This window comes from Podarcis pityusensis (genome assembly GCF_964106645.2).
Source record: "Podarcis pityusensis genome assembly, chromosome: 4".
Lineage (NCBI taxonomy): Eukaryota > Metazoa > Chordata > Lepidosauria > Squamata > Lacertidae > Podarcis > Podarcis pityusensis.
In genome coordinates, this window is record NC_138027.1 from 79,528,370 (window position 1) to 79,556,213 (window position 27,844).

A 27,844-nucleotide genomic window follows, 5' to 3' on the forward strand; every position below is an offset into this window, starting at 1 on the left:
TTGTTAAAAATGCCCACGCGCTTTTTATTAATAAAAACTAATAGTGCCACAATTAAACAAGTAAAACAAACTGCTTATATTCCATAAAATATTACAGAAAAGTTTATTTGTGTTTCAATAAAAAGACTACTGTCTTAGAACAGGCAGCTGACAGTATTTGTGCAGTTAATTCTTTATGAATAAATTTTAAAAGACTACCACCTGCCCTGAAATTTCTTTTATAAAAAAAATGAAGTATTAAAAGTGATTGACAAATTTTGAGTTAAACATAAAACATTCTCTATATTTAATTTCAACTTTATAATAGATTACTGGAAGATGTTTAAGAAACAAATATAAACATTTGTTTCAGTACATGTCTTTTATATGATAGACTTATAGGTATGTAAACAACTATATAACAAATTGTTTTCAAAATCTGCCTGTAAGAAATCAGGCAAATTTTTATCATAAGCAAAACTCATCCCAAACCTTCAAGACATTTACACAGCTGTACCAGCTTGGCAGTAAACATTTGCCAAAAATTGTATTCCATATGTCCTAACATTCAGCAAACACAATATATAAATTTGATGGAATTACAATGATCAGAATAATTTTTAAAAGGGAAATAAATTCACACAATTTCCGCAAACTAACATTTAAAAAGAGGCTCTTTTGTTTGTTTCTTTGGACTCTGCATGATCAGCAAAATATAACATTTGTTTGCTATGCTTCAGTACGAAGTGTCACCTAAATGCACTCTAAATAAAATGCCATTCAGTGTATGCATTTTTGACAGGTGGACAGATTTTATTTTCCATTAAATGTGGCTACATTTTCAAACTTAGCAACAACACTTAGGGGCAAAATGCATTTTCCTTCAAGTTAAAAATTCTAAGCAAAGAGTAAATAAAGGTTCTGCATTAACACACTGGTATCAACACACACATCCTCACCACATGTAAAAAAATCTACATAAAACAAACAATTCTTTTTACTTTACTGGAGGAGCAATTTCTAAATTCAGGACTCTTACCAGTATCTCCTTGATGGGGCAATTTTATGACAATTCTCTTCCTAGAATTATTCCTGAAGCTTGCTGAATTTTAACATTTAAAAAAGTCTACACGCAAAAAATATCAGTCGTCATCGTCATTTTCATTAAAGTCCTCGTCATCGTCATCGTCGTCATCTCCAACATAAGACACTGGTGTCTCTACTCTAGAGCCGCTGTATTGAGATCCATTGGAACTTGTAGCTAACATTCCATCCCCTCCATTTGAGTAGTCACTGAAACAAAAGCAAATTAGGATCAATACTTTTAACTGGTTTTCCATTAATGCATTAAGTTTTTACAACACAGCTATGCAGGAGGAAGGGTGAGAAAAGGTTTTTCGGAAAACCCGGAACCAGGAGGAAGGGACGCTGGATGAAGATTGGATCTGTTTAAATGAAGATCCAATCTTCATTTTTTCTACCATTAGAACTGTTTTATAAAATTGATGAATGATAGAAAAATGTTGGAATGAAATTACTTGGCTTTAGCAAAGATGTTTAAAGAATTATGAAAGAATATTATGATTATGAGAAGTTGGTAAGGATAAGTTTTAAGTTTTAAGGTTTATTTTATTATAGAAAGATAAGGTCAAGGATTTGCTGGGATAATTAATAACTAGGATACAAAGAAAGGGAGGAGGAGGAGGTCTAAGAAAGAAGGTAATGACAGTTAAGGACTTGAAAATAATGAATTTGTTTTTAAATGTTTTTAAAGTTTTGTGATTTTTGCATTCTTTTTTTTCTGTCATTTTTTCTCATTTGGAATTTTTTTGTATATGGTGGGAAGGGGTTGGGTTTTTTTTCTGTTTTTTTCTATTTTGTCAATTATTTTTATCCTTTGTACTCTCTTCTGCTTCTATTTTATTTTTTCTCTTTTTTGTAACATTTTGAAAATCTCAATAAATATCTTTTTTTTAAAAAAAAGAGAAAAGGAATGTGCCTAAAAATTTTTTTTGAACTAAAGTCATGCAAGGTAGCTACTGGACCCCAAGGACTTTGCTCATATCTTTGGCTCAGGATGCCAGGATCAACTGCTGTGCCTTCCTGGACACAATGGCAAAATAAAAGAAAAAGCCTTTGTGGGTATGAATTGGGACCAACTTCTCAACACTTCCCTATGGCTGCTCTACACCATTATCACCTTTTGGGCTTTAACTCCTTCAAAATGCCAATTAGGGAAACTATTCAAGGTAAAGGGACCCCTGACCATTAGGTCCAGTCGTGGCCAACTCTGGGGTTGCGGCGCTCGTCTCGCTTTATTGGCCGAGAGAGCCGGCGTACAGCTTCCAGGTCATGTGGCCAGCATGACTAAGCCGCTTCTGGTGAACCAGAGCAGCACACGGAAATGCCATTTACCTTCCCACCAGAGCGGTACCTATTTATCTACTTGCACTTTGATGTGCTTTCGAACTGCTAGGTTGGCAGGAGATGGGACCGAACAATGGGAGCTCACCCCATCGCAGGGATTCGAACTGCCGACCTTCTGATTGGCAAGTCCTAGGCTCTGTGGTTTAACCCACAGCGCCAACTGCGTCCCGTAGGGAAACTATTAGGCAAAACAAAAAGCGAAATTTGCCCTTTGATGAAAGAAGCACTTTCCTTAGGAAGTCTCAGCAGCTGCTGATGAGATTTTATCTGGCTAACAACAAAATCCAACTGACCAGAATCCATCACCCGCTACCAAGCAAGCCTCCCAGATCAAGGACACCGGCTGGTTGCATTTTTATTGGGTAACATGTTTTTTGGCTGAACTGCACCTGCGCACAGGTCACTAGACCTCTTACAAAAACCCTGTTCCTCTATGGTAAAAGCTTGGGTTGCAGCTTAATATAAGCAATTATTAACCTGCACTGCAGGCTCTAAGTTGGTTTTAAAACTCCGCGGAGGGAGATATTGGGGAGAATACAGGTGGTGGTATTTGGAATATACTGTATTGGCCTGAATATAAGCCTCACCTTTTTTTTTCCAAATTCCAACCGTGAATAGTTAAAGTGCAGCTTAAATTCACGACCTTAAAGAAACTGGCTTTTATGGTATCGCAGCTGAAACAGACATATGGTAAAATGGAACGGGGGTGAGTGCCTGCGGAATTTTAAGGGAGTGGTTTATATTCGGATACTGTCTTTTTTTCTTCCCCCTCGAATTTTAAAGTTGTGGCTTATATCCGGGCCAATATGGTAATATGCTCTATTTGGGCAATAAAGTCGATTTTGGTCCATATCAGGGAGACCACACTTTGAGCTGTATCGTAGGTGGCACAGGACCACAGGGCAAATGTCACACGCCTCTCACGTTGGCAAGGCTGTGTGGTGCTAGGGGAACATACTTCTACCTCTGGTGAAAGTGTTTGCAGGTCTATATATTTTTGGTCCCTGGTTTTTAATGAAACTAAGCAGTCAACTTAATTACCCCCTCTCTGCTTGCTCTCCCGTTTATTTTTGGGCATGACAACAAGATGGTTATATTAGAAGATTCTTATTGGCTACTGCATGCTTGCCCACCATACAGAAATCGGAATATACTGGATATTCCAATAATGTTTGAAATATTGCCGTTTTTGAAGAAGTTACACACCATCTTCAAACTTTGCAAGGCACAGCTGGATACCCTCTATCCAGTCGAGCGGGATTTTATTTTGAATACAAATGAACACCACTTACAACAACTTACATCAGCTTCCCAGGAAATCTGGACTTTTGAGTTAACTTTTGTTTCGTTATGTGATATGTGAACTGTTAATATATGTGATTTGTGCCACCTTTCATCCCTATGGTTTTTGTTTTTCCCTATATCCCCGTATGTAATACTGTTTTCTTCTGCATTAAAATCAATGGAGAGGGGGGGGTTTCCTAAAAATGACGGTGCTTGCCATTTGCCAGGTTTATCAGTATTTAAAGAGAAATCCCATCTAACCTGTTTGAAAATCTTGTCCCATTTGAAGCTGAACCTGATGAGGATGAGACATACACACTGCTTATTGATCCCTGAGCCATTTCTGTAAAGGAAGAAAGCATTATGAATTCTGCAGTGTTGATTCTGTACTAAACACAAATCTAATCCAAATATTTTTTACACGTAGTAACATTTTGTACAAAGAGCTCATCACGAAGAATTTTTTTAAAGGAGCTTAAAAAAAGAAAGAAAGAGGTTACACGGCCCATTAAAGTTCCCATTAAAATATAGGTGCACTGAATAATCTCTAAAGTGCATACAAAGCAGAAGAAAAATAGGGGAGGGGATAAGTTTGGGTGTACAAAGCCTAATTCTCTAAAGGGATTCCACAGCATACAAAACTAAGTGTATCATTAAAACACCCGATTGTATTTTAGTAAATAAAACCAATTGTACGGAACAGCAGAGGCAAGGATGAATATGACAACTTCCTTTTACTATGAAAATATTGATCATTCATAACTGCTACACTTAAAAGTATGGAAACGCGTGCTAAAATGAAATCAGACTTGGTTCAAATTTGCTCTAATAGCTGACAAGCACCGTATTTTTCGCTCTATAAGACGCACCAGACCACAAGATGCACCTAGTTTTTGGAGAAGGAAAACAAGAAAAAAATTATTCTGAATCTCAGAAGCCAGAACAGCAGGAGGGATCACTGCACAGTGAAAGCAGCAATCCCTCTTGCTGTTCTGGCTTCTGGGATAGCTGTGCAGCCTGCATTCGCTCCATAAGAAGCACACACATTTCCCCTTACTTTTTAGGAGGGAAAAAGGAAGTCTTATAGAGCAAAAAATACGGTATTTCAAGGACAGCTTTGTTAATTCTGATGTTCTGCAGTCCTTTTTGACACCAACTGAGGACAGCACCATAGCACTTTACAAACAGTTCTCCTTTCTGAAATGATTTCTAGGATTGGCCTGGCACCTAACATTTCACAATCGACTGCTAGATAATCCACCTCTATGTAGGTGATGGTAACTCCACAATGATTTGGAAGTCACTGCACTATTACAACTTTTATTTCCATCATTTGAGGGCAGGGAAGTTCTTAAGAACTTTTCACTCGGAAAATGCTTTGCTTAGGCAACTGTAATGATAAAAGGCTTTGCAAACTACTTGTATCCTATAGCGCTGCATATTGCAGTTGTGTCAAGTTCCAATGGCAGTTTGGTTTCTTTTCCACACACATTTTAAATATAAGGAGATCTTTCACAGAACCTTACCTGTCACATATGGTTCAAGAGCTTTAGGAACCAAGCTCCTTGCATTTTTTAGGTCCTCTGCTGAGCAACTTCCAGATTCTAGCCCAAAAGCCATTCCCATGCGCTTTAACACTTCTATATCATCGTGTATTTCAAATGCATTGTCAAAATTAAATAGATATTCAAACCTACAGAAAGTGGGTAGAAATTGGTCAAAAAGCTATGCACATAGGGTTATAAAATTTTCTTCCAAAGTGTACCTTCTACTAATACGCAACTTTTAAAAGATACAGCACATTCTGATGCTGTTATACAATTCCAACACTGTCTTTCAGGAAGCAGTAGTCTCAAATAATTCAATATCTCATATATTAGTAAGATAATTGGCCCCATCAAGACCAACACTGTCCAGTCTCACTGGCAGAGGTCTTTTGTGGAGCCCTGCAGAAATCAGTGTTGAGGAGTGCAGCTCACAGAATCAGCTATAATCTCATCAGGTTATAGACTGTTGAGGCCAGCTTTTTCACTAGTAGCACCAGTGTGGTAGAATGTTCCACCTGCTTAAATACAAGAAGTTTCAACAGTGTTCCTCTGGCTCTTGAAGACATACCTGTTTACAAGCATTCCCCACCCCACCTAATCTCCTAAACTGAACCTCCTGTTTTAACCTCTGTGCTGCTTTAATGGGCTTACTTTATTGTACATTTTAATTGCGAGTTTTTATTTTAACATTTTGAATGAACTGTTTTAGTGTGGATTTTCATTACGTGTGTGTTTTTTCTATTGGTTTTTATACTTGTAAACCACTTTGAAACCACTTAGGCAATTAGGTGGTATATAAATATAAAATAATAAAACCAGTATTTGCAACCCCAACTTTGTCAGTATTTAAGAGATTAGTCCATTTTCCTGCATAAATGTCAAGCTAGCTCCATGAACATGTGAACCTGGTTGCAGCTTTGCTCTCCCCTTGCAAGAGCATGAGCAATGAAACTATGCTCCCTGGCTTACCGTGTTATGACTGAATTGGAGGTCCTGGTTTGTTTTGCTTCAAATAAACCACAACATGAAGGCAAGATTTCTTCTTTGCTTACCAGACATTGGTTTGAGCAAAACAAAGCATGTTCCCAAGTTCATATATAATACTAAGACAAGCACCATGGTTTGTTGCCCCCATGCTTACTAGAGGGAGAAGCAAAGCACAAGTCAATTGCTTATTATAATTTATCATGCAAATGCAGCCAGTGTATTTGCAAGGACAGAAGAAAACACTCGTTTCCCTACTAGCAACCTACTTGTCATTAGAAATACTGCAGTCAATCACAGTCTTCTTGCTGGTGTTCACAATGATAAATGGCAAATGAATGACAGAATTAGAAGCTGGTGGTCTGTTTGCTTGCTGTTCTGCTTGACGATTTCGCTGAACAAGATTCTTGAAGGCAATTTGCTGTTAAGGGATTTAAATATAAACAACTTCATTTTCTTTAAGAATAGAAAAACAATTGTGAAGGCTTGCTTGGCATTAATTCTTAAATAAGAATATTTAAGAATAATTAAACAAGTAACACTAATATCTATAATCAAGTGTTTCTGGATTAGGCACTCTTAAGTTTTGAGAAATGCCTCCTTTTTGGTTACCAGGTGGTATGTGTTTAAGTCTACAAACAGAAACACACACCCACACCTACACCCACACCCAAGTGGAGGGGTTTTTCCTCCAGCTCCAAAACAGAGTCCAGAACATGGGGAAAAAACTAACTTCTGCAAAGTGAATAAGCTCTGGACAAACTTTTTAAAGATAAGATCATCCGTAAAATAGAAGTAAAATAAGATGAGGAAAGACAGTGGGGGGTTAGGGAAGAGAAAAATCTGCCTAATCAGGTAGGGTTGACCAGGAAGCTGAAGAAAAGCTTATTCCCTTGGTGCCATTTCATATATGCAGATACTGCCTGGTTACCAAGAGGAAGTACCGTATTTTTCGCCCCACAGGGCGCACCGGCCCATAAGGCGCACCTAGTTTTTTGGGGGGGAAATAAAGAAAAAAAATTATTTCCCCCCAAGGCGCGAGGTTGGGGAGGGGGAAGCCTGAGCTTCCCCCGACCCCAGAACAGGCTGCTCTCCGCAAGAAAGAGGGCTCCCGCGGCTTGCGCAGAGCTACCCGAAGCCCCGGCGCGACTGCTCAGCGCGCCGGGACTTCGGGATAAGAGGCAGCGCTGCGCAAGCCGGGGGAGGGAAAAAAGTGCATCCTATAGGGCGAAAAATACGGTGCTTTCCAGAAGTAAAAAGGCTGCTGTTCTTGAAACCCCAGAAAAATGCAAAGAAGTCTAATAAACCCCCCTGAGGTTGTTCCAGTTAATTATTTTTATTCTATTATTTAATTCTACTCTATCTTTTAGGGCAGGCCTAAAATAAAAATAGGAGACACAAAACATACAGAACAGAATCAGATGAAATTGCATACAGGTGCTTGCAATAATCAAGAACGAAAATTGTGTGATGCCTTATTGCTAAAGTGAATTAAAACCATTGGGAGGAAATCATTTTGCCTTGCCAGATGGAAAAATCTCCCCTCTCCAATCCCCATGCACTGTTCTGGGGGGTTCTCCCAACCCTCCAGAGCTGATCTGAGGCAGATAAGGGGGGCGGGAAGCACCTTTGCAGTAGCAGGAGCCCTTGCCGTGGCTTCTGCTAGCCCACCTGCTTAGTTGACTTGTCCAGCCCATTATCCTCTTATTCCCAGTCATGTCATTTACTTATGTAGGATTAAGTAAGTGCTTCAGGGGGAAACCGGCTCATCTTAACACATTAGACAATTGATAAATAAATATAAAGTGATTTGGCAAGGCAAACAACTGTTCCAAAAATACCTGAAGTATTAGCTCTTGTAGTTGTGACTGTTTTTGCTTTATTCTTTCAAGTCTTCTCTGTCGCTCCACCTTAAGAAAAGAAACGTTGTTAGTTTTAAAGAGGAGCTGGGTGAATTTGAGAAGTACTGTAGCTACATATTGCTCTGTATGTGGGCTAAAATCCAAGAAACCAAGAAGTTCATTCTGTGAATCTAAGGGGGCTTTATACTTCTCAAAAAGCAGCACCCTGTCTCAAGTAATATATACATTTGAAACATAGGCAAGATTCCAAAGCAGTTCACAAGACGGCATGAGAATCGGTTGTTTTAGATTTTTTTAAATATCCAAGATTTCATATCTGCTGAAATGAATTTGAAACATCATTTGTTGTTCTTAAACAACAACGACAGTGTGGCAACAGCCATAAACCCTCTCTCTGCATACAAGGAAATCTTGAACACCCAGAGCTAACTACCATCAAATGATACATAAGCCTGTTCAGAGATTATTTAAAAGACAATCAAAATAATTCAACCAAAAATGTATCTGTTTCTTATAGTGAAGTCATTCATAGAATGAAGGGGTATTAAACAGAGGTGCTTATGGAATCTGACACGATTAGATTCTGCACTAGATTCCGAAGTTCTACTTCATTGTAAATATTCCCTAAAGTGGAACTCAAATTTTCACTATTAGTTACAGTGCTCTGGAATTATTTCCAGAAGTTGGGAGGAATTGTCAACTGTCTACTCCCGCTCTCTTCCACCAGCACTTGGGAGGTTCTTACCCTAAAGATTTATTTTTTACTTATGAAAATTTGCAAATGCACAATCATTTTCAATTAAAGAAAGTTATGATTTTGAAAGCCAGATGCGCAGAATGAATTATTCCACCACTCCAGAATCTGGGTCTCCAACCAGAATGAAACCCTGTGTGGAACCAAAGGCATGCCACCATCTTGGGATGGAAGTGAGGGAATCTGTTCCTCCCGAGTAATCAGAAAACAAGATTAAAGAAATGCTGCAAATGAGAAAAGTCCACCGCATTTTACCTCTAAATTCTGACATTCCTGAGCTGAATTAGTAGGTAGGCCAATCCATTTTATTTCTTTCTTCTCCTTGGAAATAATGTTCATGGCCATAAGGACATTTAAGGCATCATAGACACGTCGTCTAATATTCTTCTGATCATAAGCCTGCTGTTGAATTAAGAGTATTAGAATATCTCTGATTTAACTATTTTAAAGAATTTATCCAGTCATGCAACAGCTGAAGTAATATCATAACTTTGTCGGTTAACAAAGTAGCATTTCTAATCTTGAAAACAAGAACTTGAATTTTTTATAACACACAATACGCACATTGGGATGATCCCCAAAAGAAAGCAAAAAGAAAAGGGCTGTGTCTGCATGTAGGTATTTGTAGCATGCAGGAAAAGGGTTTGTTGTCTCTACTAAATTCAGAACATGAATATATTTACCGATTCATTTGGTGAGATGTGTGCATCTGCGGTACTAAACTCTGCAACTAACTCATCTGCTACCTCATTATATGAGGTTGTTCCTTTCCTCTGAACCTTCTCACAAACTTTCATAGAGAAGTGCCGCAAACCCTTGCCATTCTTCTCACCCTTTTTGTTGCGCTTCCTATAAATACAGATACAATGAGTTACACACACACAAACCCCCAAAACCAATGAGACGACTTTAGGGTGGTTTTCTTTTTTTTTTTTAAGAGAACCCATACCCCAAATCACTTGTTTCATTAAACCTTGTGAAAAAGAAGGCTTCATCAATGATAAAATATGTTCTAATGGTGGCAGTGTTGGCCCACTGCCCTTAGGAATTTGTCTGCATAGAAGCAGAACTCATACTTACTTTGCCAAACCTTTATTAGGCATTACAAATAAAGGCCATTGTAAAACGTCCATATATAAAATTATAAAATATATACAAAAACAACCAAAAACAGAAGCAGAACACCTCAAAACAGTATTTTTTAAGAAATGCAATGGCACTGAAGAAATTGTTTTAATGAACGTAACTTGTTGGTTTGCACACCCACGTCTGACCTAGACACACACAGTTAAAATATGAGGATATTATTATTATTATTATTAATACCATGCCCATCTGGCTGGGTTTCCCCAGCTACTCTAGGCAGCTTACAACGTATCTAAAAACATAATAAAAACATCAATCCTAAAAAACTTCTCTAAACAGGGCTGCCTTCAGATGTCTTCTGAAAGTCAGATACAGTGGTACCTCTGGTTGCGAACAGGATCTGTTCCGGAGTCCCGTTTGCAACATGAGCAGAACACAACCCGCGTCTGCGCATGATGTCATTTTGTGTGTCTGCACACACGGCGAAACCCGGAAGTAACCCTTTCCGGTACTTCCGGGTCGCTGCAGGACGCAACCTGAAAAAAAGTATCATGAAGCAAACGCAACACGAGGTATGACTGTAGTTGTTATTTTCTTGACATCTGAGTGCGTTCCACAGCGAGGGTGCCACTACCGAGAAAGCCTATTATGACAATAGGCATACACTCCTATTACTCGAAACATTTTGGATTTGCTTATAACGTTATTCAAAGGAAACTCTATAGAAATACACACCATATCTACCTTCAGATACCAACCTTTATGCGAGGAAGAAACGAACTACAAGTTTAAGAGAACTGAATGCAATTATGTCCTTGAGTGGATGGAAAGGGCTTTGGTCCAGGGGAGGCTTCTGCTGGCAGGACAGGGAGTGAGGTGATTGTCACTGACCTCCCCCTCCCCTGTAGCTCCTTGCATCACCTCCCATGGTGTTCTGAAGGATCCTCCAAGTATCTGGATCACATGGGGAGTTGTCAGGGAAACTGGGAAAAACTTACCCCCTCCCCTGATTCTGCTAACATAAGCCTCCAGGGACATCACTGGATTTGGCCCAATATTTTTCAGCTATTAGCTAACTAGCTGAATATGAGGCCCAACTTTAGTTACCAAGAATAATGCTTTCGAGGCATGCGTTTTCCTGTGAATATGTTGTAACATTTTCCTGTGAATATGTTGTAACATTTTCCTGTGAATATGTTGTAACCTAACTAAATTTTACTCACCCAGCAGACCAAGGCGAAGAATCTGCAGTCTGGTTCTGCGGTACGAAGTGTGTGTTGGGTGTATGTGGACTTGATACCAGAATAGTATTGGGGGCTGAAGGTCTCTGAGGTGTACCAATAACCTACAGTTAATACAAAATGTCAATTAATACCACTCCTATTCAGATTACAGTGGTACCTCGGATTTCGAACATAATCCGTTCTGGAAGACCGTTCGACTTCTGAAATGTTTGAAAACCGAGGCGCAAAGGGCGGTCTGCAAATTCAATGGAGAAAACTGAAAAAAAACTCAGCGGAAGCTGTTTGACTTCCAAGGCACACTCAAAAACAGAAGCATTTACTTCCGGGTTTTCAGCGTTCGAAAACTGAAATGTTCAGCTTCTGAGACATTCGAAAACTGAGGTAACACTGTAATTATATTAGCTTCCTTAGTATGGAAGCCATACTTTTATACTAGATACATTTTAAAAAGTCAAACAACAATTTACATTTTTAGTGGGTATTTTGCCCAACCAGGAAACTCTTAAGTTGGAATCAAACTCCAACTTATATTATATAGGCATGCTGCTGAAAGAACCTCATCTAATGGTGCTCTTCTCCATTGAAAGCTGCCAGTTTAAATGCACCCCATGGTGTAGATCTCAAAAATTTCTAATGTACAACAGAGGTGGCGCTTTAGATGTTTCCGAACTAAAACTCCCACCATCCCTCATCACTGGGTGCATTAGCAGAAGCTGATAAAAGCTGCAGCACACCAACGTCTGTAGGGTCACAGTTTAGTCACCCCTGACGTAGAACAATCTTATCCATGTTTTCTCATAATGCGTCCCAATGTTGGGGTTGACCCCAGCAAAGGATTAATGTGGCACCTCAAAATCTACAAGTTACATATCACAAATGAATCAGTAGGTTTCCCAACAGGCCTCTTACCATCTGTTGTGCAATGTTGACATTAGATTGTCCAAATGTTTTTGGTAGGAGTTGTTTTCCAAGTGTATTTACTGCGGAAGGGTGAACGGCTACTAATGAAACAACACCTAAAATACACAAATTGAAAAGTTACAAAATGGTAACAAATAACTGGCAACACAATTAGCATCTGACTAGGCAAACTAAAGAGGTCAGTCTAATATTTAACCTCATTCTGTTGCACACGTCCAAGTTAAAATGCTTTTAAATATGCAAAACATTGTTTACTTGAGCAAATGTTAGGATGAAGTCCTCGAGATAAATCATTGAGCTCAAACATAATAGCTTGATTTAATTCTCTGAAGACAGAGAAATCAACGTGCCAAGATTAGAATCCCTCACTATAATTTATCTGACATACTGACTTAAACTACTACCAGAAACATCTGCTTTGCTTGAAGATTAACTTCTAAATCAGGCTGGGGAATCTATGGCCTTCGTGATATTTCTGAACTACAACTGCCATCATCCTTTAGTAACGTCTTTCATTTTGTAGTTGTGTGATCTGTGCTCATACTGCATTGGGATGGCCATTAGCTAAAAACCATAAAATCTACTGACTGAACTCCCATCATCCTTGACCATTAACCATGCCAACTGGAGAGTCATAGGTCCCCTACAAAGGTTCTGGATAAATCTTGTCAGCCACAAGTCAGCATGAAGAAAGCTTCCACATCTCTTTACAATCACATCCATTTTTACTTGGAAAGTCAGTGTGAAGAACTGCAGCCTGTGTCTCCAAGTCGTCATGAAGACAGAAGTTTGTAAAAGTTCTGTATGAGCAATGCGTATATGCATTTCTGTATAAATGCTGCCACCCTGTGGTACAAAATATTTTATAGAAGTAAAATTTTAGAATGGTAGAAAGTAAAGTGAAAAAGTATTCTATTCACTTGAATAGCTACAGAATATTAGTATGGTGTATATGCAGCCAATTACCCACCCACCCTTCTAAGTAGTTAAATGCAGTGTTGTCTGAAATAATTCAGGAGGGATTTGATGACTAAAGGAAATAAGAAAATACCAATCAGTTTCTGGCAAGTAGCATCTGAGACTGGAAGAGATTTTTAACATTAACTATTCTAGTGTGCAACTTTTTAAAAGTGTGATCTTTATGAGACACCGGTATAGCCTAGTTGATTCTCTTTCTTTTGTGCAGATGGCATTACATGCCTATTTTGAGAATTAGAAAATTGCAGTCGCAACCAAATCCTGATGAAATGTTTGTGGCATAAGTCAATAAGTTGATTCAGGGAACTAAAGTAATAATAGTTGTTGTTGTTGTTGTTTTTACCCCCACCCATCTGGCTGGGTTTCCCCAGCCACTCTGGGCAGCTTACAGCATATCTAAAAACATCAAACATTAAAAACCTCCTGATAGATGTCTTCTAAAAGTTGTGTAATTCTTTTATCTCCTTGACATCTGCTGGGAGGGCATTCCAGAGGGAGGGCATTACTACTGAGAAGGCCCTCTGCCTGGTTCACTGTAAATTTGCTTCTCGAAGTGAGGGAACCAACAGAAGACCCTCAGAGGAGGTCCTCAGTGTCTGGGCTGAATGATGGGGGTGGAGACGCTCCTTCAGGTATACTGGGGCGAGGCATTTTAGGGCTTTAAAAGTCAGCCCCAACACTTTGAATTGTGCTTGGAACGAAAGTGGAATGGTTCTGCTGAGAAATAACTATCAGTCTCAAATGTATTCTTACTCACATTTGGATGCCCTGTCCATAAAAAACAATTTTATTAAAAATCTGGGATACAAACACATTAGTAAATAAATTGAAGCTTTATTTGTTAAAGCAGGGGTCACAACCTTTTTATAGGCCTATGGCACATTTGAATTTTGAGTGGGTACTATCCCCTTCGGTCACTTCAACTGAAGACTTAAGACTCCAAAGCCTCACTTTCAGAGAGTACTGAGTAACACACTGTCTCTTTCATAAACAACTGTGAAACAGATATAGGTTGCCGCTGTGGCTCCCCTCAAGCAACTCTATGTCACACAACATGGTCCTGCTCAAAAGTTGCACCCTATGGGTCAAAGATAAACAGCTGCATAAATAAGGCCTTAGACGCATCCATGGGATTCAAAGATGTTGCTGATGAACTACATACCATTCCGGAATCTGAGTGAGGAACAATGTGACTGGCTGCTGTGGACACTCATGATAGCTAAGCACATAATAATCCAATAATGGGAGGAGAGATCCTCTCCCTAATCATACAATGGACCAAAGATACCAGCCACCACCTATGAGAAGATGCCTTTTTCACAAGGGGAAAATGGAAAATTATAGGGCACATGGACTCCCTACACAATTTCATTTGTGTAACAGGCAATGGTTGATTACAGTATTGGCTGCCACTGATCGTGTGCACTTTTAAAAAATTATTGTTGTTTATTGTACTGTTTCTGTATAAAGTATTTCTTTCAAAAATTCAGTGAAAACCTATAAGTAAGAAAGACTGAACGGTCAATATGCATGCTTTCTTCTACAACAAACACCATTGTGCAGGTAGCATTACATGCCTAGGATGTATTTACTGATTAAAATTTGTACACGCTGCCTTTCAACTGCAAAGTTTTAAAGAAGTTTACAAAGTACTAATAGATCTGGGTCACTGTGAGAAAGACTAGGCCCAGGTGTCAAGTGTGGCTAGGTGTAGCCCACCAGGGTCTTCAGATAAGAGGAATGGGACCCACCCGAGATTTCTTTGCCCAGGACTCCTCAAACGTGAAGCCAGCCTTACTACACACACAGAAGTCTTACTTCATTAAATATGAAGGCCAATGACAACAAGGGTTTCTTACCTTTTCCAGGACTAAGATTTTGGTCTATAAAAACCTTTAATTCTCCATTAGCTTCAATTAGACCAGCCTACAAGAGAAGACACATTTTATTTAGATGTAAAGTACTTTGCAAACAAATTACATTCCCAGGTCCCAATAGGTTTTGCAAGGGACCATCCAAATCCATCATCAAGTTATAGGTTGCCTTTGTGTCCACAAATGTATTCTGTGATTTGTTGGTGGTACTGTTGTCACTCTCTATAAAAAATAATTAAGATCCATGAGGGTCTGTGCCTTGGATTTTTTTGTGGTCCTGGCAAGCACCAGATCTGTGATGTTTACTGTGCAGGCTTATCATAGAACACTGCTCCAGGTCTACCTATATGCATATAGCTATACACAAAATCCCCCTTAGTTCAGGCCACACCTTGTTTTGTCCTAAGGAGTTGGGGAACTTGCACATAGGCACATACACACTCCCAATGCCCCATTATGCATACAGACTTATCAGCTGGCAGTTGTGTAACCCAGCTCTTAGTAAGATCAAAATATGCAATATTCCAACCCATTACACACACACACACACCGCAGAAGCAAGCAACTATGTAGACTGCTCTGATCAATACATGGTTGACATTTGTCCTCTTTACCAGGGTCATGGGCTTCTATCAGCAACCTACACCAAAGGAGTTAAACTATCACATACATTTTCCTTTCAAATGCCTCCCTCTGGCCCTAAAGTGAGTTTTGGAGTTTTAGCTCAAAGTTTCTTTTTCAACTTAGGAAAGCAAAACGTTTTAAAATGTCATCAAAGCTCCATTTCACAAGGAATACAGTTGCCATAAAACCTCATAGGAATTCAGCCTGGGGGTCAGACCAGGGTTTGACTGCCATCACCAGAACTTCACAGCAGGTGCACTGGAAATCTGAAGTACACACAGTTGTTTACTAGCTCTTTATAGGCCTACCCTGTACCCTAGAGTGCACTGCCAGCCAACTCACCAATTTTGCTTCTTGTTGACTAGCACATGAGCAAAGCAACTAGGGAATTATTTCTCCAAGACAGGACTGCTGTGAACTCTTAGGACTGAATCAAACAAAATGTAGGTATAATAAAGAGAAGCATATCTTTAAAATAAGCCAGCAGCCTGCATTATAAAGCTCTACATATTCAATCCTTAGCACACTTACAAGCAGAGCAAAAATTAAAAGTACTGTAAGCACAAGGGAATAAATTTTTATCAACTTTTTGTATTTTCTTACCTTACTCCCCCCAAAAACCCATCATTTTTCAAAGGTGAGACTTTTATTGTGGTTCCCTAGGGCAACAATTTCCACACTTTTTAAATTATCATGGAGATATTTAAAAAATCAAAGCTCCTTATGGCAACCAGAAACGGAATAAAACGATTTAGTTAACAATACCATTTAGAATAAGTCAACATGTTAACGGCAAAGATGGAGCCCAGATTAAAGGATAGAAAGCCACTAAAATAAGAAATTTGATGGCTTAGTAAATGAGAAGTTCTACCATTTTAGGCATGCAAAAGAACTAAGAAGGTATTTCACTTTGGTTACTGATGCTTGGCACCAATCAAAACTTGGAACAGCTCTCTTGGATTTACATGGAAAGGAGAGAGAGCCAGGTTTAATCAGCATATTAATGGGACTAAACTTCGCAACCCTGAGCATTCTCAGCAATTTCATGTAGCTGTTAAACAGCATGTGGTACAAGACAGAACCTTGAAGGACACTACGGTCAAAATGTCCAACAGGAGTCACCCCCATCCCCACCTTCTGGAACTACATCTCCAGGAAGGACTAGACTCGCAGGGGTCAGCAACCTTTTTCAGCCGTGGGCCGGTCCACTGTCTCTCAGACCATGTGGTGGGCAGGACTATATGGGGGGGGGGGGAATGAACTAATTCCTATGCCCCACAAGTAACCCAGAGATGCATTTTAAATAAAAGCACACATTCTACTCATGTAAAAACACCAGGCAGCCCCCACAAATAACCCAGTATTTTAAATAAAAGGACGCATTCTACTCATGTAAAAACACGCTGATTCCTGGACTGTCCACGGGCCGGATTTAGAAGGTGATTGGGCCGCATCCGGCCCCCGGGCCTTAGGTTGCCTACCCCTGGACTAGAGACACTTCAGGGACACACATCCCCACATCCAGTTCCAGGTGCACTAGGCTAGAGAAAGTTATCTCCATTCAACAAGCTGTCAAAGTTAGAATGAAATGAATCTGGAGAATCCAGCTCAACGAAGAACATTGGCGCTGAATGCTCAATCACCTCACTCAAGAATGCAATACTACAGACTAGCTGAATATTATCACTTACCAGTGGGTCATTCCATATCAAGTGATCCAACCTTTTTACCTCATGTCATCCAATTTTGTTAATATTTTGTACACTTGTTGAATGATCAAAACTAAGCTTAAATCTAAAATTCTAATTTTTTTATCTCATGTGAGTGAAAAGTGGCATGGAAATATAATAAATGAAATGAAATTCCCTTAACACAAATAAATTATCTGCAATGATTGAGACTGAGGGAAAGAGAACTGGGGGTTAGACGTCCTTTGAAGCAATATGTGAAGTGTCCTTCATTAGTTGAACTCCACAAAATGCAGTGACAGATAATGAACCAGGTATCTCAAACATGACCAATTAGGCATGTAAAACACTTCTAAAGAAATCTGAATTTACCCCTCCTGCTGTAAGATAAAGCCCCTCTCCCACCAAATCATTTCAGGTTAAAAGTTGCACTTGCTCCTGCAGGGTGAGAAATTACTGTACATAGAAAACTTGAGCAGTTAGTTGCATTCACATCTTTCATGCAGTGTCTTCTAACTTGCCCTTCTCCTCAAGCAGGTACGACTGAACAGCGCCCAAATCCAGAATGAAAAATCTTCAATGTATAACCCCCACCTCCCAAATTTCTTAACATTGGTATGACCTTCCCTTTAAGAAAGGCTAATTAACTGGAATAAAAAATGAATGCATTGATATAATTCTAAGAAAAGACTTGATGTGTACAAATATTTTCTATCAAAATCAGGAAACCAGCTGAATTCCCTCGGAAGTCAGATATACCAGTTAGATATGGAACATAATACTCTAGAAGCTGCATAAACAAACAAACAAATTACTCCACAGACATTTATTGAAAGCATCTATTTTCCAATTGCAAAAAAATGCTATTTGCTGTGCTTTGCTTGGAGCTAGATGTAGAAAGCAACAAAATATATATATATGTTTGAGTGATAACCCAACCCACAGTGCTTGAAATTCTATATATTTTAATGGTAAATTCAATTAAGCTACATGCTACATACAGAAAGAGTCTATGCTTTTTGTTAAGTATTACACATTATTGGCCACAGATGCATGCACTGCTATGTGGATACTAAAACACATATGCCAATATGCATTATGTCCCTTACATTTAACTCAGTCTTCTCTGTATACAGTGACTGCATTCACACCCCATAGTAAGCTAGGAGTAATATTTTAACATGAATATGCAGATTACTCTCACTTTGCTCTTCCTCGCCAGTGAGCAGAAGCAACAACTTAGCGCTGTGTCAGAACTGGGGATTGTGGCCTTCTTCCACTCCCGCAAATGACACTCTTAAGTCAAGGTTTGTTCTTGACGTACCGATCACGATTTGAAAGAAACAAACCATGTTTCCCAGTTTGGACATAATGGCTAGCCATGATTTTAAATTATTTTGTTTCCACTGATTCTCGTATTTATTTAGTTTCAATTGTTACTTTATAACTCGATAATATAAGCAGCATAATCATAGTATGCAGCCTTCTCTGAGAGAGGACAATCTCTTTGCACTAGAGAACTTGCAACATTTTAAAAAGCCCTTTTACTTCAGGGTAGCACAAGGCATAATTATATAACAGCATACAGTTGAACTCTATAGCCTGGTTGAGCAACAAAGAATTGCTAACAATAATAACTCTATAAATGATGTATTTAATTACCGTATTTTTCTGTGTATAAGACGAGGATTTAGGTTTAAAATTGGGGCTCGTCTTATACACAGGTAGTGCAGAGAGGGGGGTTGGTTGATTTGTTGCAGCTGTGAGCAAGAGATTCTCTGCGGCAAGGGTTGATGGTGATTGGCTGCCACTGTGGCAATAGGGCGGTTGATTGGCAGCTGCGGGTCTTCTGTGATGCATGCGATTTTCAGCAGCGGGTACTGTAAGCTATTTTCAGCAATCATTCCCTCCCCCCCAAAAAAGCTTAACAACTCTTGGAAATCTCCCCCCTCCCCATTTTCTTAATTTGGAGTCCCCCAAAATAATGTGTGTGTTATACACGGGGGCGTGTTATACATGAAAAAATACGGTAGTTAACATATTGATTTGAACTAAAGACTGCCCCCACAACTTGCCACTCTTTGACACCTTAAAATTGAGTCCTCTTTAATGAAACTCTAAAGTACAATAGTGCTGGCAAAGTTTAGGCTGTAGAGGTAGCAAATTGATTCCCCTTGACTTCCTGAATTACTGCCCCCACCAAATTCCTTCCTGCCAATAGTGCATAGTTTATTCTGTTCCTGGGCCTTGCTGAGGCTGTGCCTCAACCCTACAATCTCCTTGGCTTTCCCTTTCATCACAGATCCATCAGAAATTATTTTTTTCAGTTTTCTTCAGTCCGTTGCCCACTTTGACACACTTCCTTTAATTACACTGCCTCTTTGTCAATCTGACTGGCACCTTTACCCGCTTCTCTAGCTTCAGAGACATATAGCAATGTCAGTTCTGCTCCCATCAGTCACAGCAGCAACCATTCAAAAGCTATTTTAAGTATGTCATAGGACTTGGGATGTTCTTTCTTTAAACCACCACCAACCAATGCCACACACAACCTCCTTATTAAAGTGCCCTCAGTTTCAAAGGAATCTGCCATGTTACAAAGGATGTGCGCTATTACTCAATGAATGGAAGTGCAAAGACTCCTACTGCACACTGATTACTTGAGCAGCTCTTTGAACCTGGCCACACGAAACATAAGTGTACAAAAGCAAGAAACTATAAACTGTGCAAGGTACTGCTTTCTCAGAGGATACAGAACTCCTCCTTACAAGATTAGGTAAAGGTAAAGGGACCCCTGACCATTAGGTCCAGTCGTGACCGACTCTGGGGTTGCGGTGCTCATCTTGCTTTATTGGCCGAGGGAGCTGGCGTACAGCTTCCGGGTCATGTGGCCAGCATGACTAAGCTGCTTCTGGCAAACCAGAGCAGTGCACGGAAACGCCGTTTACCTTCCCACCGGAGCGGTACCTATTTATCTACTTGCACTTGACGTGCTTTCGAACTGCTAGGTTGGCAGGAGCAGGGACCAAGCAATGGGAGCTCACCCCGTTGCGGGGATTCGAACCGCCGACCTTCTGATTGGCAAGTCCTAGGCTCTGTGGTTTAACCCACAGCGCCACCCGCGTCCCTTCTTACAAGATTAACATATCGCAAATTCACTTAAAATAAACGTATGGGTAAACTGAAATATTGTGTATCAAATAATGTGTATTTCATTTGTGGGCATTTATTCTATACCCTCTACTTGAAGGTCACAGGGTGGGCCACAACATCATATGGCATATATCACTGAATAAAAAGCCGTTAAAATACACTTCATCCAAAACAAAAATTGCCTGAAAACAACACAAAGGCCTGGCAGAACTAAAATGTCTTAACCTGCCACTAAAACCAAATGAGAGTGGGAGCTGGCCTGATCCAAGGGGAAAGACAGCTCTGAAGTCAAGGTGCTACTTCCAAGAAGGCCCTGCTCTGGGTCAACTAAACCTACTTCTGTCACTGATGGCACAACCAATAAGGAATCTTCCGCAGATCTCAATTCAGAGGCAGGATGATCCTGGAAAGGTGCTATTCCAGGTAGGTGGGCCCCAAGCCATTTGAGCTTCATATATTAAACTCAACACCTTGACAAATAGCCAGCCGGTGAAGTTGCTTCAGAGCTGGTTCAATATGCTTGGGGCACCTAAACTCAACAGCACCCAGGCAACAGCTGCGACCTCCAAAGGAGGCCCAATGTAGAGTCATCAAAATTCCAGCTATCCTTATCCAGGAATGGCAACAGCTAGGGAATCGGGTGTATCTGGTGATCTTAGTCTCCAACCATAAGGTGAAATTTAGGAGTGCCCCTGGATCACACAACTGCTCCTTTAGGGGGAGTGCAACTACACTCCAATCCTAATTTCTGGACCCAGAAACCAATCCATAGGGCCCGTGTCTTCTCTAGATTCAATTTCAGCTTACTGGCTTGCATCTATCCCTTCAGCTCCCGATTCCAATAGACGTAAGAGATGAGGCAAGGCACAATCAGTGTACTGATGATGTGTCACCTCAATTCCCCTGATAATGGCTCCCAACAGCTTTATGCAGATCTTAAATAGCACAGATCCCTGCAGGACCCCATGGTATAATTGCCATAGGGCTGAGTCCCACAGCGTCACTACAGTTGTACCTTGGAAGTTGAACGGAATCCGTTCTGGAAGTCCGTTCGACTTCCAAAACGTTCGAAAACCAAATGGGACTGTAATTCTAAAAACAAATCTTAAGTTGAACACGGATATCAGCAATACATTTTAGAATTTGCAATGTACTTTCAAAAGAAAAACAAGCCTCATATTTCTCTGCATTTACAAGGACATGTAATATCCTGAGGCCCTAAACATGGCAGGAGGAAATTGCATTATAAAAGACTTTAATTGTGTATGTTTATAAAGGAAATCTGAATTTAAGACAAAAGTGTTAAGTCCACACTTACCTCCTAAACTCAATCACAACAGTTTATCAAACAGATTTAGTTAGAACCATAGAGGAAAATATGACTTCTTAGTTTTAAGTATCATAAAAGCAATATACTGAATTTATTGTTGTTGATGCCTACTGGATCCAGGAAGCAGCAAGTTTTCACAGATACTGTAATATTCTAGAGATGCCATCTTGCATCTCATCAGGATGATCCAGAGTCCATACAGGCGATCTTGTATTCAAGATGGAGAAATTAGATGTGAAAAACTAAGTACACCCTTACTGCTCCATAGGAATTAAAAGGATAAGTAGCAGACAGGGGCTACAAATACCCTTGCTTAATTGATCATCAGCAAGTGTGCCCACCTCCATAAAAGCCAAAGTTTTAGTAGCTTGCCGGTCTGGAGCATTCAGGTGTGTTTTAACACAATGCCAAGGAGGAAAGACAACATTCTTAGAGAAGTGCTACTGCCCATAAAACTGGAAGGGTTCCAAGGCCAACTCCAACCAATGTTCTACAGCGGAAATGTTATTCAAAAGTGGAAAACATTCAAGACCGTTTCCAATCTTCCCAGGAGTGGATGACCCAGCAAATTCACCCCAAGGTCAGACCGTGCAACACTCAAAGAAATTGCAAAAACCCCAAGAGTTACATCTCAGGCTCTAAAGGTCTCTGTTAGCATGTTAAATTTTAAAATTCATGACGGTATCCATAGAAAAAGACTAAACAAGTATTGTTTGGAAGCATTTCCAGATGAAAGTCTTGTCTCTCTAAAAAGAACATGGCAGCACGACTTTGGTTTGCAAAGTTGCATCTGAACAAACCACAAGACTTCTGGAACTATGTTCTTTGGACAGATGAGACCAAAGTGGAGGTGTTTGGCCATAATGCACAGCACATTTAGCAAAAATCAAACACAGCATATCAGCACAAGCACCTCATACCAACTGTCAAGCATGGTGGTGGAAGGGTGATGATTTGGGCTTGTTTTGCAGCCACAGGACCTGGGAACCTTGCAGTCATTGAGTTGGCCATGAGTATACCAAAGTATTCTACAGTCAAATGTGTGGCCATCTGCCCAACAGCTGAAGCTTGGCTGAAACTGGGACATGCAACAGGACAAGGATCCCAAACACACCAGCAAATCTACAACAGAATGACTGAAAAAGAACAGAATCAAGGTGTTGCAATGGCCCTGTCAAAATCCAGACCTCAACCCAACTGAAATGCTGTGTGGGACCTTAAGAGAGCTATGCATAAACAAACGCCAGCAAACCTCAATGAACTGAAGCAAGTTGTAAAGATTGGGTCAAAATTCCTCCACAATGATGTGACAGATGGATAAAGTCCTACAGAAAACAATTACTTAATGTTATTGCTGCTAATGGTGGTTCTACAAGCTATTGAATCATAAGGTGTACTTAGTTTTTCACATATTGCTTTTCCATTTTGACTTTATTTCTGTTAAATAAATCACAACATGGTGTAATATGTAATGTACTTTTATTCATTTGAAGTTGTATTTACCTAATTTTAAGACCTGCTAAGAAACAAATGATTGCTATTATGTCCTGATATGTAAAACCACAGAATTCAAAGAAGGTCACTTTCTTTTTCCCATGACTGTAAGTGACCTTCCTTGGTGTTTCTGTATCTGTACAGAGATCCAAACAAAGATCTGTTACTTGTCTCTAATCCCACATTATTTTTGCAGTGGATATGGGCTGCAAGACCACAAAAGCTCTCCATTTTACTTATAGCATTTATGATGGCTCAATTTAGTTGCCAACCAACATGTTTTGTTGTCGTTGACTAGTTAGCATGCATAGTTGTTCAGGAGGGAAAATTCAAAATGGGAAACGTGATTTAAAACAATTATTTTTCTGTGCTTTTTCTTTGCAATTTTAATTGCCAAATTAACTGCAGAATTTGGGGCCTGCCAAACTAAGCACAGCCCTCTGTCTGTTTGTGATATCCAAGTGATACTGTAAAACAGGGTTTGTTAAGTACACACCAGCCTACAATACATGGTTGATGAACTGTTTAGCTTGATGTGTTATAAATTGTGGAAGCCTGCTCTAAATCAATGGGATTACCCATACTGATTAAACTTATGTTCATTGATGAAACTGAACTTGACTGTTCTAGTTTGCAGGAAAATTACAACAACGGGAGGAAATTATAGATTCCAGTAGCTATTTTTTTGCAATTTCAATTTTAGGTCACGATCTGAGTCTATGATAAATACCTTAATAGGAAATTCAACAACTCTATTTTTTTTAAGAATAGGGCACAAAGAAACAACCAAACTGTCATATGCTTTTCAATGCTGAAGGTGTGGTTCTGCTAGAAGAGGGCTAGATTAATAGGATAAAGGTGTACCTTCTATTTCAGCCAGGCAATATAATGGAAAGTAGAGTACTAACAAAAGCAGTAAGAATTCACTGCATCATACTTAAAAAGACAACACTAAAAAGGTTTTTTTCATTCATGCCATAGATGATCAAAGTCAGCACCACACAAAATCATATGACGGACAAACAGCTTATTACAGATCCTCAAGCCTATAACTTTTTAGTGTAAACCTTCTACTTATATTGCTTTTAAGAAAGCAAAGCAAGTGTTAAGCTATTATTGGAGCTATACTAGGAGCCAGTGGGCTAGCAATAAACATCCTGAAAGGTAGAAGCTTTCCCTAGTTTATTCACAAGTGAAATGGTGGGCAAAAAAAATATTATACCTTCATAATTATTTGGGGGCTGCTGACTCAAATAAAACTGATCCTGATCCACATACATGTAACTGGCCTTCCCTAGTTTGGAATAAAGTGTAACTGAAAGTGAGAGCACAACATAGTGACTTATGGAATTCTGCTAAGTGTTTCATGCTACCCTAGTACAGCAGTATAGGCTGATGCTGCTATGTGCATGTATACCACCACTACAATATACCAGATGCACCACTACTCATCATTAGAAGAGATGATGACTTGTCATCTCTATGACACTATGCTAAAAGCATCTTAGCCTAAATGGTATGAGGATGGAGTCAATGCAGCTAAATAAACACATGCTTATTTGCTGTGTAGAAGCAGCTACATGAATACATAGGGTAACAGTGAATTCCTATATTTATTAATGCTAGTGTTACCTTGGGCTAGTCACTGCCTCTCAGCTAACCCACCTCACCGGGTAGTTGTGGGGATTACCATATACATCACCTTGAGATCCTCCTTGGAGAAAAAAGGTGGGATACAAATACAATAAACAAAAACATTATCTGTAGGACCGTTACTTACAAATATACTTACATCTTTTGCCATGTTACTTAATCCAAGAAATCAGTTCTTTACTTGCTTGATTGCCACAGGTACAGGAACAGTAGCACTGTATTCTAAAAACGATAAATTAAAAGAAAAGAACTTGGTTATTGCAGGGAAACACATTTTAAAATTGAGATGGCTACATTTTCTTGACTTTCAGCACAGGGTTTTTAAAGTAAGTTACAGTCTGAAAGACCCAACTTAAAGCCTTCATAAATTAAGAGCAGCTCCATCTCCAAAGTGTTTGGCCCCTGATCTTCTGAGAATATAAAGGCAAGATGGCCTGAACTGACAGGATCATAGAGGTGGGGATGGGGAGTTGCACCCTGTCCAGCTATGCGCTGGATGACTGAAAAGGATAAATATGCCTCCTGCATAAATCTGCACGCAACCCCCTTCCAAGAAGAAGGGGGAGCGGGGTGGGGGGCTTTGCTCCTGACCCATTAACTGCAGAACAGTTGCTAGGCCTCAGGGGCCCAACCCCCTACTACACCCCCCCCCCAACGCTGAACAAAACACACACTGCTTCTCCATGCGAACATGCAAGCAGGCCCTGGAAATTTACATGCTGCTTCGGGGGCGGGGGGAGGAAACTGGTCCTGAGAGTCCCTGTGAAAACCAGGCGAAGCAGCATCTGCGCTCCACAGAACAACTCCCGCCAGCCCCCGCCTCCTGCACCTTCCCGCCCCCTCTCCAGGGCCTCAGAAGCCCGACCAGAGCCCGGGGAGTCTGAGGCTGGAGGGAAGAGACGGGGGGCCACCCAGGCACCAACCTCACCCTCAGCAGACCCTCCTCCTCGCCCGCCCGCCCCGGGGAAGGGGGGAGGAAAGAGACCGGGGTAGAAGGAGAGAGGGGAGGAAGGAGGAAGAGGATCCTCGCCTTAAACCGTCCCGCCTAAGCGCTTCCCACCGCCGCTGCCTCCTCCTCCTCCTCGTCTCCCACCTGTCTTACTTTTCGGTCCCTGCAACCCACTCCCCTGCCCAAGGCGCCGACGGTACCTGAGGAACTAGAGGAGGAGAAGCAGGGAGCAAACTCCATCCCCCACAACACACTCCCGAGCAATCCCCCACCCACAGCGCCGCTCTTGCACGGAAAGAGAGAGAGAGATGCCAACTGCACATGTGCAATGCACGGCCCTCCTCAAAACCCCCTCGGGGGTGGGGAGAAGCAGCCGAGGAGCAACACCATCACCTCTAGGCTTCCTCCTCCCCCTCCCCCTTGCAAGGCAAAGCAGCTGTGTTTGTGGGGAGATAAGGTTGAGAGGGGGGCACCTTTCTGCTCTCCCCCCCCCCACAACCTCCGGCCACAAACATACACACACTCGTTCAACTGCACCAGAATGAACTCTGCCAATAATTATGAAGCGACATAAGTGTGCATGGGAAATGTTAATAAGAAGTTGCCCCCCTTCCCACACGTCTTTTCACCCCTTTCCAGCGCCTCTCCACCCCAACCCCTCGCTTTGCAAGCCTCTTTTCTTTCCTTGGTTCCAACACTTTCCAGAAAGTGTGAAGTTTTCCTGAAGCAAAGGAGGGGACACTTTTTGGGGGGGGTGTCGTCCCCCCCCCACAACACGAGTACATTTCAGCCATCCCTTAAGGCTGCAGCCGTGTGCAGGCTTACTTGGAAGCAAGCTCCACCGAGACTTTTGCATGCTTACTGGATAAAAAAGCAGACATGCAAAATAATAATAATAATAATAATGGATCGGCCTCAATCCTAAACAAAGCTTTTACCTGGGAGTAAATCGCACTTAAAATTAGCCGCTCTTTCTTCTTCTACCGTACTCGGGGTGCAGAGCTGCGATCCGATGCACAATTGCTGATTACTTGGAAGCAATCCTCCCCCTCCCTCCGCTTACTTTCGGGTAAACATGCACGGGATCGGGTTGCAGGCAACAACCCCTCCTGCTTCTCCTCCTCGCGAAAGCGCCATCATTCCCTGCCCCTGCCAAAGCTCACCCAGCCAAGCCGCGCTCTCCTTCCTGCCTCGCTTTGCTGCCTCCTCCCCCCCCCACCCCCAAAGCTTGGAGGTTCCCCGGCGCCGACCCGCAGGTTTGAGCCCCTTCTCACACCTGTTCGCGCTCCTTGCACGGAATGGGGCGGATGGGGAGGAACGGGGCTCGCCGCTGCCTCCGCTCGCCCTCCCCCCCTCCGCCGGCGGTCCCGCGATTCTTGGCTTTTTGGCGGTTGGCACAGAAGGAAGGCAAGGGGGAGGGAAAAAAATTGAAACTTACACTTTCGTGCGTCCCTCCCGGCGTGACGCTGCGCGCTGACGTCACGGGGCTGTAACGTGCCCCACATAGGCACACGCGGGGCGGCGAGCGAGCTCCCTCCCACATCCCATCGCCGCTCTGCCGCACGCTCGCTCGCTCGCTTCTGCCGGCCTACTGGGCTGTCGCAGGCGAAAGGCCCGCGCATGCGCGAGGTTTTCGCGCCTTCGGGATTCCCTTCACGCCTTCCTCCTCCCGGGGCCTTGAGAGCGCGGGAAGCGGCAGCGCGAGACCGGCCGTTGAGCCGCCCTCGGGGACCTCGCGGCTTCCGCTTTTGCGTGTGCTGCCGTCACTCTTCCCGCCATTCCCATGGGGGAAATGTATAATTCGTGCCCATAATACAGGCAGTAAAAAGTGTTCTGTATAACGACTACCCCGCCTCCCCCCACCCATCTAAACCCATTTTTTTATTCCTTTGCAGAAATGAGTCGCTGCACTGGTCTGCATTGAGCTCACACAGTATGCATGTGTTTGCACAAAATGATGTTTCTCCACCTTTGTTTATTTGCTGCCACTAAGCATGCATAACGAGCTGTGGA

At 41.3% G+C, this 27,844-nt stretch overlaps 1 protein-coding gene across 6 annotated transcripts; it reads right to left on the bottom strand.

Annotated features, from left to right (window-relative positions):
- Nucleotides 1-27,400, bottom strand: TFDP1 (transcription factor Dp-1). Of its 6 annotated transcripts, none has more exons than XM_081003188.1 (12): nucleotides 27,270-27,400; nucleotides 25,022-25,104; nucleotides 14,926-14,992; nucleotides 12,077-12,183; nucleotides 11,147-11,268; nucleotides 9,521-9,686; nucleotides 9,093-9,239; nucleotides 8,063-8,131; nucleotides 6,491-6,642; nucleotides 5,217-5,383; nucleotides 3,952-4,033; nucleotides 1-1,272 (listed from the first exon to the last, which is right to left on the bottom strand). In XM_081003188.1, exons 2-12 carry the CDS (start codon nucleotides 25,031-25,033, stop codon nucleotides 1,122-1,124), a joined length of 1,242 nt encoding a protein of 413 aa, XP_080859314.1. In that variant the 5' UTR covers nucleotides 25,034-25,104; nucleotides 27,270-27,400; the 3' UTR covers nucleotides 1-1,121. The 6 variants fall into 6 exon arrangements, with proteins under 6 accessions (XP_080859314.1, XP_080859317.1, XP_080859312.1 ...); XM_081003191.1 differs by having other exon boundaries at nucleotides 9,093-9,236; nucleotides 27,108-27,347; XM_081003186.1 differs by having other exon boundaries at nucleotides 27,108-27,345.
- Nucleotides 27,401-27,844: the final 444 nt, after the last annotated feature.

What these genes read in the sequence shown, in the direction of transcription:
- TFDP1 (XM_081003188.1), bottom strand. An exon ending in AAATCTTAGTCCTGGAAAAG is followed by an intron (nt 12,184 to 14,925) that starts GTAAGAAACCCT and finishes TGTGTATTTTAG; the next exon opens with GTGTTGTTTCATTAGTAGCC. An exon ending in GGGACAAGATTTTCAAACAG is followed by an intron (nt 1,273 to 3,951) that starts GTTAGATGGGAT and finishes CTTTTGTTTCAG; the next exon opens with TGACTACTCAAATGGAGGGG.